At 42.2% G+C, this 11,515-nt stretch overlaps 1 protein-coding gene across 1 annotated transcript; it reads left to right on the top strand.

The window, feature by feature from the left end:
- Window positions 1–7,709: 7,709 nt before the first annotated feature.
- On the top strand, window positions 7,710–11,515 carry LOC146712883 (butyrophilin-like protein 2). Its single transcript, XM_085445661.1, has 3 exons — window positions 7,710–8,027; window positions 9,180–9,515; window positions 9,747–11,515. The coding sequence occupies exons 1-3, from the start codon at window positions 7,967–7,969 to the stop codon at window positions 9,917–9,919; spliced, it is 570 nt and encodes a 189-aa protein (XP_085301787.1). The 5' UTR covers window positions 7,710–7,966; the 3' UTR covers window positions 9,920–11,515.

The raw sequence follows: 11,515 nt of genomic DNA, 5'->3' as shown, positions 1-11,515 counted from the left end.
TGAAGCTGAAAACAGCAGACAGGAAGTACAGTCAGTCCTGGCTCCCCTCCCTCCTCTACCACCTTCACTGAAACTTCCTTTGAGTCGTGTTTTTGCTCAAACTCACATTCAGTGTGTGGAGCGTCAGCAGCTTGAAGCAGCAGTGTTGGAGTTTTCCACTTTTCTCTCCTGTAGCTGGACTCACTCAGAGGAAGCTGCTAGTTTGGTCTGAGCTCAGTCTGATCGTCTGTGCGTCTCTCTTTACTGAGGACGAAGAACTTCCTGTTTCCTGGTTTGTCACATTTGAGTGACGTGAGGGGAGGAGACAAATGTTGCTGTTTGACTTTTAACTAAGGTGTGTTTCAATCCTGCCTGCAGCTCAAAAGCTGTAAAACAGGTTTTGTGTCTTTTCACCTCCACAGGTCACAACATGAAACCTGTTGTGAAGTTTATAAAATAAAGTGTCACTCGGTGGTGCAGCTGTTTGTCAGCTTCTATTTTAGACTTTGTTCTGGTTCTTGTTCAGGTTCCCAGCAGTGGGAGTGTAATGCAGTCACACACACACAGGTGGTGTTAAGGTGGATTCACTTAGTTACAGACAGTGGTGTTATTTCCTGTAACTACGGGTGTGTTTCACTCCAAAGTTCAGACATTAACCTGCCAGAAGTTGTAAAAGTTACTGATAAAGAGCTTTTATCTCAGAAAGCAGAAAGAAAAGAAATAAGTGTAAAGAGTGCAGCAAAATGTTTTAGTGTGAGCTGGTTCATCTGATCTGGTTGTGTAAAAGTCACTGCATGACACTGAGTTTTACTTCTGTCACGATTAGTGGAGCGGACTCAGGCGCAGACCACAAGTTTCTTCAAATCAAAAGTGAATTTATTTACAGTGTTCTCCACGGTGACACACACACACACACACACACACACACACACAGGTGTCTGGGAAAAAGGGTTCCAGGGTCCGGGAGTGAAAGGGGCAGGAGTCCAGGGAGGGGAGATTTCCATACAGCCCTCGCAACCACACACAGCTCCTCTTCTTTCCTCCATCACTCTTGCTCACGCTCAGTCACCGTGCACAGGGAAAACAGGTCCAGGGGAAATCTATACACAGACAGAGAAACAGTTAGTCTCCTGGTTCAGACACGAACAAACTTTGCAGAGTGCAGGACGACTGACGCTGACGGCTCAACGATCCAGCGACGAGTAGAACAGACTCGCCATCTTAAGTAGGACTCCAATTCTCATAATCAGCGGCAGGTGTGCTGATCATCTCCAGGTGCGTGGGCCAGGAGCAGGAGCCCATACTGAGCTCCGCCCCGGCAGGAGAAAGAGAGAGTGGGAGAGGACGAGAGAGAAAGGGAGAGCAGAGGCGAGAGAGGAGAATAAACAAAACAAAGCGCCTGACTGCTGTCAGCTGGCGAGGTGCGGGGACCATGACAACTTCTGTGTTACTGACACTCATCTCTGACTCAGAGAAACGATTTCTCCCCTGTGATCTTCACACAGTGGTGAGTTACATGTGTGTGGAATTTTTCACGTTTTATAGAATTAAATTTCCTCTTACTTTCTTTTTTGTTAACCTGAGTCACTGATCATTTGCAGTATTACAGAGTCTGGCAGTCTTTGCATGATGTCCACGTCACTGTAAGTTTCTAGCTGACTCTCAGGTGTGACAGGTGTGCCAGCAGGAAAGAGTAATAATAACCTGCATCCTGAGGTTTGTCATGCAGGATTAAAGGAGCCAGGCTTTGTTCACACAGCTAGGATTGTATTTTACACTGACCCTGGGTCAGTATAAGTATCATACAGTTCAAACGAAGCACTGAAACTTGCACATATTTATTATAGATGCACTAAAGAAAAACTGGATATTTACCGTCAATCTGTGGCTGCGATTAAACACTTTACTGGAAACTTTATTAACCAGTAACTTCGTCAGTCATGACAGAAGCTAATATTTCTGTGCTAACATCGTTTAAACCAGTGGTTCCCAAACTTTGTTTCACAAGAAAAATTTCCACCCCCCCCCCCCCCCCCCCCCCTTTGTGTGCATGAAGACATCCTCCAACCACACACACCCATATTTTGCTCCATTGCATGTGGCTATTTTCACGCCACGCTGTGCGCCACGTTATTGTTGAGATGAATAGCAGAATGGCAGATAGAGACAAAATACTGTTAATCTTACCATCTTCAGGTTTTACACGCTTACATACACACACAGTTACTGTCCCTCCATTTAGAAAGGCAGAGGCGTCACGATGTGATTATTTTACTGTAGTTATTTTTTTTGATGTGTAATAATATTCAACATTACTATCAATGCATTTTCCAAAAAATGCCTCTCTGTGCAAAATGGGTTTAAAAACATAAACAACTGTAGGATCCTGTTTGTCCGTGATTTAAACAGCCCAGCGCTGCTCCTGATGAAGGGAAAACCAATTCTGCAGGGAGACCTACCTCGGCACTTGTGCAGGTGATTTTTCTCTTACTTTCTTTTTTCTGTTATTTACTAAAGAATCTGTCAAAGAAATAATGAATTCTCCACACGTGTTTGAAGGTTGCTGATACGTTCATCTAGCACAGACCTATTGCTGGAACGCCAAGACAATTCTACTACAATGGCAAAGACAAGACGCAAGTCACCAGAGCTCTTTGTGTTGCTCGTGCATGAGGGAGAGAACTGTGACGAGCATCGTTCTCTCTGTTAAGGAATATATTCTAAAATACTTCTTCAGCAAAGACTCAGAGAAGAGAAACACACAGAATTTCTTGCAAGCAAGGGCAGTCTCCGGACTGGGAGACTCGCGCCTGAGAAACTGCCCCGGTCTTTATTTTATACTTCATTGGGTGTGTGTGTGTGTGTGTGTGTGTGTGTGTGGGGGGGGGGGGTCAGAGTGTGGCCCCATAAGATCTTCCCTAAACCTGCTGGTCTCAAAGTCCAGCAGTTCATCAAACCAAAAGGCACTTAGACTAAAACAGACATAGCTACGTTAATCCTACCATAAAACAATAAGACAAGGTACGACCTCTCTCATGCTCCTAGGATGTGGGGTGAACACCCTAGAATGTTACATGCAGCATTCTACCATATGCAAACTTATATCACTAAAAGATTATACTGACTACTAAATACAATTTTCCATTGACACCCTCCAAGTAAGCAAATGAATGTTAACAGTCAAACATAGAAATTAACATTTGCAAAATCATTCCAGCTTTGTGGTGCATCTCCTCCAGGTGTGTAAATCACACATGCAGAGTGGTTTGAGTTCCTCAGAGCTTCATAAATGTCTCTTCCAGTTGTTTCTATCACTGTCCATATGACCAGAGTCCAAATGTATGCAGACATGGGTATAACAAACACACCAGTTAGTTTTGCTGTTTGTCAATGTGGCTTTCAGTTATCTTCAAGGCTGCAGGCCTTTGTCAGCACTCCTGTTTTATGGCCTCTATCAACCCTCATCACCTCATTTCATGCATTCTTCCTGTGGGGGATACTTATGACTCCTCTATTGTCCTTTCGTCTCTGCAGAAAACCTTTTTTGGAAAGGGTATTGGATTCAATGATTTTACTGCTGTTGTAACCCCACCTGTTGAGTCACTTCAGCAGTCTTGTTCATGATGCAAATGACAACAACAATGACACAAAGGAAGACCCTCTTCAGAGTGTCAAAGCATGCATAGCACAGTGACACAGCATTAGGTGATGTTCATAGGAAACTGCTGTCAGTCATTCCCCGTCACCACCATAGCTTCTGCTTTCTGTTCACAGAATCATGATGCCATCCTTGAACTTCCTCTCTGCACTGTCGATTGGAGCTTGGAACGCTCCCCTCATCCTTCAGATCTCCATCTGTTGTCCACAATCTCCTCGTGATTACCTCTGGAAAGCCCCGTGGCACAGCTCTCCATCCAGTGCAGCTTTATGGTCATTGCTGTGGTTCCAGAATCTTCTCATGATGACCAGTAGGTCCCCAAACAGCATGACCTTTGACCTCAACCCCTGCCTGGGCTGTCAGCTATGGTCCCTACTTCTCGCTGTGTCTCTGAAGGTTTCTCAGGAGATTCCACCCTTGGGATCATTTCTTCCAGCAATGCTCTGCTGCACCTGCATCTCCTCACTAGAGGAAAAACTTCTATTTGGAAAACATGTCAACCATCATCAAACCAAAATTTCCTTTCAGTTCAGTGAACTTCACTTATCAAAAAATATAATTATTTATTATTTATTAATTATATTATTCGTTTATCACATTTTCACTTTCACTTATTGACCATCAAAGTGTTTATTGTCTTTACCCAAATAATTGGAGCAGAACTTAAAATCTATAAGCTGTAAAAACTTTATATTTGAAGACTGAAAGAGACCCAGGAAGTGGTCACAGGACGAGGGTGACAGACTGTCTGAAGCAGTTAGAACAAGACAAGGCTGTTGGACCAGGTGTGCTTGCTTTTGAAACTGTGTCTTAATTCCACCTGTTTCACATGCAAGGGTCAGTTCTACAGGCAGGAACGTGGGTGTGCCGTGGGCTCCCCAGTTTCACCCATTGTGGGCAACTTGTATGTGGAAGACGTGGGAAAGAGGGCTTTGCTATCCTACCCTGAAACACCACCAAGTCATTGGTTCAGGTATGTGGATGACACCTGGGTGAACACACAAACCTCCATCTCTGGTTTCTTTGACTGGAGGTTGTTGAGGATTTGATGATTTCACAACACTGTATGTGATGTCACTGGTGATGTCATCTTCTCCATCTGCTGAAATGAGTTAAAGTAAACACTTTTATGATTTAAGAATCTAAATGGACCAAATTATGATGACAGAATGGAAACAAAATACCACGATGAATAAGAATGAATATGTACAAACCTTCAAGTTTCCTGTGAACACATCGTCTCACCAGCAGAACCAGTAACACCAGTAGAATCACAACATAGACTACATATAAGTAAATCTTATAAGGCTTACATGATTTACTCATGAAAGTGGCCACTTTCTCATTACTGTCATATATTGTTTTAGTAAGTAATTCAAAGAACTGTTTAGACGGAGCCAAAGTTCAGTAGAGATAGTTGTGATTGGGAAAGCTCAGAGATATTAAAAGAAGCACTGAGGCTCCATCCCCACCAGAGATGTGACACGCCTCGTCCCTTCGCTAGAATCTGTAGCGAGGGATTGGTTCACCAGAGACCTCGCTCCTGGCTGCTGCCCAGCACACATTGCACCCTGAAGATTCTTGTTTGTTTGCAAAGAAAATTAATATCACTCTCTCTGTCCAAATGCTGTACGTCCACGATTTTAGCTACTTTGTTAGGCTACTTTACTTTTCTAAGGCTTAAGTAAATTCAGGAGTGATCCCCAACAATGTCAGAGTAAGAATCTGCTTAGATACGATATTACTAAGATTTTCAGGGCCGAGTACAATAACCTCAGTTTGATCTGAATTAAGAAGCAGAAAGTTAGCGGCCATCCAGGTCTTTATATCTTTAAGACATGTGTGTTATCTAGCTAACATGTAGTGAGTCGTTTAATCTTTAAATGACATTTGTAGAATTTGCCCACTTCCTCTCACCCACCAGTGAAAGGAGAGGAAAGGGAGAGAATCCTGTGCACACAGAAATGAAGAGCTGGCAGAATTCAATTCAATTCAATTTTATTTATATAGCGCCAAATCATAACAAAAGTTGCCTCAAGGCGCTTCATAGATACAGAGAAAAACCCAACAATCATATGACCCCCTATGAGCAAGCACTTTGGCGACAATGGGAAGGAAAAACTCCCTTTTAACAGGAAGAAACCTCCGGCAGAACCAGGCTCAGGGCAGAAAGTGGACCCTCGAACAAATGCTCATCCTCTGAAAAGGTCTGCAAATGTTTTCACTGTCAGTAGCAGTAGTTTCCACTGAACCAAATAATCCTAAAAATGTTTTTAAACCTTAAACCTATGAAGGCTGCAGGCCACAACGTGCTGGTCAGGCAACAAAGTTGTTCTTCATATTACTAAAATGTTGGAGCTTGTGCCTCTTCAGATGTTTGCTCTTCTTACTTGCAAATAGCCGAGGGGAAATGCCCAAAACCTCAGTCCTGATTCCACAGCTTTATTACATCAGCCTGGTAGAAAATAATTTTTCACTATCAAATCAGGCCACCAGGGGGCGGAGCGGTCCCAGAAGTTCAGTCGTGAGTGATATCTAACCTCTCCTCTTCCTCGCAGCTCGTCTGATCGTGAGTCCCAACAGCTCTGATGTCTCTGAGGGAGATGTTGTGACTGTAATCTGTGAGGACACAGAACAGAACCAAACTCAGCAGCCAAACAGTTTGTCCTCAGTGCAGGTCGACATTCAGAAAAACCAGCTGCCTCAGCTTGGATGGGCTGATGTGGTTTCTCCTTAGTATCTGCCCAGTTTTTGAGAAGACCCTCCAAAGGAACAGATGTTGCCACAATGCACAGTCTCCCATACACATATACATCAATGACCTCCTGACCCAGTATGAACCTTCCAGATCCCTCAGGTCATCTGGATCCAGTTTTTATCAGTTCCCAGAGTCAGAACCAGACACAGAGAAGCTGCATTCATCTTTTATGCTCCTTATATCTGGAACAAACTCCCAGAAAGCCTCAGATCAGCTGAAACACTCAGTTTATTTAAATCCAGGTTGAAGACTCACCTGTTCTCAGCTGCATTTGAATAAAGCACCAAATCCACACTTTTAAGCTTAAATTTCAAAACTAACATTTTAACTACTGATTTTATCTACAGTTTTTTAAATCATGCTTTTTATTGTTTTTGTTTTTTAATGTCTCTGTAAAGCACTTTGAATCACCTTGTTGTTGAATTGTGCTATATAAATGAACTTATATAAATAAACTTGCCTCGCCGCTTTCAGCCACATTTACAAAAACGCTCCTCCTGTTCTGATTTTTCTGATAATAATCAGAAAGTGCTGAACTCCTCTGAGCTGTTACAGGAACAGATGTTGGCAGATGTGTCAGTGACAGAGTTACAGTTAGAGAGGTCAGTGAGCAGGATTTCTATCAGGATTCATGTCAGATTTATTATAATGATGTCTGTTGGTTCACACTCACGGCTGCTTTGGACTGATTCCAGCTCAAAGAGCATCAACATGTTTTCATGTTTCCATCATGATGAGGAGCAGAAACTCTGAGGATTCTCCTGAACTGACTACAGTAAGTCATCCACAGCTTCTGCTTTATATTCTACATATTATTCAGTAAATAATAGATAATTACTGATAATTAGACACTTTCAGAGGGACAAAAGTAAAAAAAAAAATCTGTAGTTAAGAAGTACAGATACTCAAGCTGTACAAATACTCCGGTAATAGCTGAAGTACTCATTAAACTTCTTTACAGAAGTAAAAGTGAAAACTACAGGCTCTGAAAAGTACTCAGAGAACACGGACATGTCTGCTGTAACTGCGTCACTCTGCTCCACGCTGATGTTTGTCCTGTTCGTCTCTGCAGGTGAGATTTAACTCTGAGATAAAACAGGAAGTTTTGGCTGCACAGTAAAAATATTTCCCTGAGACTTATTTTCATATTGTTTCAGTTTTTCTGTTTGTGACGATGAAACAAGAATCAAACTGCCGTCAGAAACAAAACGTTCTTCTGCTTCAGCGACTGAAACACAAACTGTTCCTACATGACGACACATGAGCGGTTCTGATTTTGTTCTGTGGAGATCGTTCAACAGCTGAACACTAAAACTTTTCTACTTCGCCTCGTTTGTTGTGACGCACTCATTTCTGCGCATCCTCAGTCCAACCTACCAAACGTCACTCTAACGCCACGTCCTCAAAGACACGGAAGAGTTTGAACCGCAGCTTCAGATTTATTTAAACCTTAAATGTAATCTGATGTGTTCAGGTTTAAACTCAGGTTCAGTTATTGAGTGAAAACACCAACAGACTCAAACATTTAGGACAAACTAAGAGTCAGATCAGCAGAAACAGAGAACACGGACATGTCTGCTGTAACTGCGTCGCTCTGCTCCACGCTGATGTTTGTCCTGTTCGTCTCTGCAGGTGAGATTTAACTGATAGAAACTAAACTGAGTTTATTTCTGAGATAAAGAGTCTCAGTCTGGTTTACATGCTGATTATATTTCTCTAAGAAGTAGTTTATTACTCATTCAGTGTTGCGATCGACACAAAGCTGGGTGGAGTCTGTGTGTTGGTGCAGTTTGCAGCACAGACACAAAGAAGTGTAATGTGTGTGTCAGTGTGATGTGTTGTAGTGTCAGGAGTCAGGATGCAGCTACAAAGCTTCTTGTTCAGTGTATACAAACAGCTGTAGCTCCATAAAGGCAGCATGCAGAGACTCACAGTGTCTTATAATGAGAGGCTGCTTTCTCTCACACATTATGTTCACTTATTATCAGCACATGTTGTTGTTTGTGGAACAGAGTTATTGTAGTTTTTTCTCATTAGTTTGAGTTTTTATTCCATTTGGACTTTTTGTGTTTAGTTCAGTTTAGTTTCCAGATGATTTTCTTCTTTTTCAGGTTTGATTATTTATTGCTTGAAGAGTTTTAATAGTTTTATTCTTTTTTCATTCTTACTGTTTGGAGGTTTGTGTCAGAGGCCAGATTCAGGAGCATCAGTACAGCTGTTACAATAAAAAGCAGTGACTCAGTCTGACAGACATCCAGAGTCTCAATGAACTCGTCCATCAACAACATTTTATCAAACTAACAGATTCTAAAACCAAAGATTTGTTTTTCAGATGATGTTTTTCATCCGTCTCAGTCTTTGCTCATGAACTTTGTCTCCAAACGTCTCAGCCTGAGCTTCCCTCTGATGAACTCGTTCATAATCTCGTCCATTCTGCTCTCAATGAAAATCTGAACATGTTCAGCTCGGCCTCCTGTCTTTGTGTCAGAGTCTCCAAAGCAAACATGACAGCAGCTCACTGCCATCTTCAAACCTTCCCTTTCACTCTTGCTGCTGTCCTTCTGTCACAAATCAGCCCTGATGAAGATGCTCGGGATCAGGTGAGGAGGAGGAGAAGACTCGCTGTGGTGACGCCTGAAGGGACACAAGAAGAAACACAATCAAAGATCATCATCTAATAACAGAAGACAATCTTTTATTGTGTGTTTCTGATTGGCTGCTGTAGAAGTGAACAGCTGTACTTTGACCTTTAACCTCTCTGCTCTGTGTTGTTTCATCTTTCAGACCAGAAAACCATCACAGCTGAGTCTGGACAGGACGTCACTCTGACATGTCGAGCTGCAAACAACAACATCATTATTTTAGAGTGGAGCAGAGCTGACCTGAGAGATGAATATGTGCTTGTTTATCGGGACGGTCACTTTGTTCCAGATGACCAGCATCCATCTTTTAAGAACCGGGTGGATCTGCAGGACAGACAGATGAAGGATGGAGACGTGTCTTTGATTCTGAAGGATGTGAACACTGCTGATAGTGGAACATATGAGTGTCGTGTCTTCATGGAAGAAACACGCTCATGGAAGTTCATCAGCAGCATCCACCTTCATGTTGTTCCTCCAGGTGAGTGAGTAGAGTTGAGTGTGTGTGTGATCAGAGGTGAAGCTGCTTCCTGGTTGTTGATGTTTGTTTCTAAAGATGTTGTTGATGAGACTTTGTAGAAAGCAGCTGGTCTGAGTGATGTGATCAGAGTGCAGTAGATAATGTCTGACAGCAGTTTGAAGAGGAAATGGATTCTGTTCTGTTCTTCACTCATCACCTACCTGACACCTCACACCTGTTTCTCACCTGCAGGTCTGACAGGAGGACAAGAGAAGGATGAAGACAAAGAGAAGGAGGATGGATCTGTTGGACTGATTGTTGGTCTGTCAGTTTCTGCTCTGCTTCTTGTTGCTGTTGTTGGTTTTTTGATCTACAGAAAACATAAACAACAGCAGAGAGTGGAAACAAACCAGCCTCCTGTTTAAGTGCAGCAGGTTTAAAATGTCTCAGAGGTTTTTCCAGCTTTGAGTCTGCCGCTGCTGTTCAGAGTTCTGGGTGTTGTCAGTGTTTAAAATCCTGCAGAAACAGATGAACTGAGCACAGACAGCAGGCCCACAGCACTGTAGGTTTATTTCAGTTTTATCTTTAATGGCTGCTTCTGTTTTTGCTGACAGCTCATCTCAGTGGACGAGTTTCATCTTTAAAAACAGTCTTTACATTTCATAGTAACTGGAACATCCAGAGGGCTGTGACTACAAATCAACTTCAACACAGTCAGGCTTTCTTTGTGTTAGCTGGCTCAACTAAACCTGAAACTGCAGTCAGAGACAGCAGGTATCACCGTGGTGATTATCACCTTTCTCTGCTTCAGGCTCTGAGCACGCTCAGATGAAAAGGAGCGTTTCATGTACCATGTGACTTTTCTTCTACACAAAATGGTCCCTGTGAGCGCCACCCAGTCCAATCAGAGACGTTACTCACTGATAACTTCACTAATGTCTCCACTACATGAATACAGGTACATTGTAACAGTGTGATGTGCAGTTTAGCTTCACTCAGTGGCTTCAGCAAGTTACAGTTTAACAAGCTGCACATATGAAACATTTCCTCCAGCAGAGAATCGACATCACAGTGAAAACGTGGCTCTAACAGCTGATTTAAAAACAAAACTCTGAACATGAAATGCTCCTGACCAGGTGATCTTTCACCATCAGTTACCATGGTGATTTAGCCTCTTTCTGACACAGAAAGCTCTGACTTTGAGTGTGACACAGCTCACTGAGACATTTTGTTGTGCACGCCTACTTTTAACTCTTCAAACAAATGAAATCAACACTTGAACATTTTTCACTTTGATGGTTTTGTTTCCACTGACTGTAGTTACATCATTTTGAGCTCAGATTACATATTTATGAAGTTTTTCACACCTGAATCTTTCAATCATCAAGATCTGGTTTCAGTTTTCTCTTTATCTTTGTGAGCTGTGTGTGTTGTTTACCCTCAGTATCCATGAACAGTGTTACAGACCTGGGATCAGTGTTTTTGTTTATAAGATCAAATATGACCTCATTATGTGAGTGTGAGCTGTGGACCACAAAACCTCAACAACACTAATCCTCGATCAGCTGTTTCACTAAAATTACATCCAAGTATGAACTCATCCCATCGTTCATGCATCAATTTGTAGCTGACAGATGGTTATGCACATCCCTGGTTGCCTAGGTAACCCTCTAACCTTAGATAACGCTATTGTTGTCACTCAGCAGTATGATTTAATGTAGTTGTTTCAATAGATCTCAAAGATAAGAAAAGTTCACCTCGGTACTCGCTGACTTCACATAAGTGATCAGTTATTGCGTTTAAAAAGTGTAGCTACTCGTCTTTGACCTTGTATGTATGTGTGTTTATGCTCTGATTGTATTTTCCTGCTGCTCACACAGCATTAGAAAAGCCTGAAAACTCAGTGTTCACAGAGTCTGTAAGCCCCAAATGTTTGTATGAAGGACAGAGAACAAACAACAAAGGTCAGTGTGAGAGTGTCTCTGTATTTGAACAATAAACTCTTACTTTGGTTTAAATTA

Source organism: Copadichromis virginalis, linkage group LG3 (assembly GCF_057382275.1).
Source record: "Copadichromis virginalis isolate Kocher_CV1m ecotype Utaka linkage group LG3, C_Virginalis_male_GT1.1, whole genome shotgun sequence".
NCBI classification, from domain to species: domain Eukaryota; kingdom Metazoa; phylum Chordata; class Actinopteri; order Cichliformes; family Cichlidae; genus Copadichromis; species Copadichromis virginalis.
This window is presented reverse-complemented; position numbering and strand designations above follow the sequence as displayed.

Coding starts and splice junctions, on each gene's coding strand:
- LOC146712883 (XM_085445661.1), top strand. CDS start 7,967: ATGTCTGCTGTAACTGCGTCGCTCTGCTCCACGCTGATGTTTGTCCTG. Junction 8,028..9,179: donor TGTCCTGTTCGTCTCTGCAG/GTGAGATTTAAC, acceptor TTCATCTTTCAG/ACCAGAAAACCATCACAGCT. Junction 9,516..9,746: donor CCTTCATGTTGTTCCTCCAG/GTGAGTGAGTAG, acceptor TCTCACCTGCAG/GTCTGACAGGAGGACAAGAG.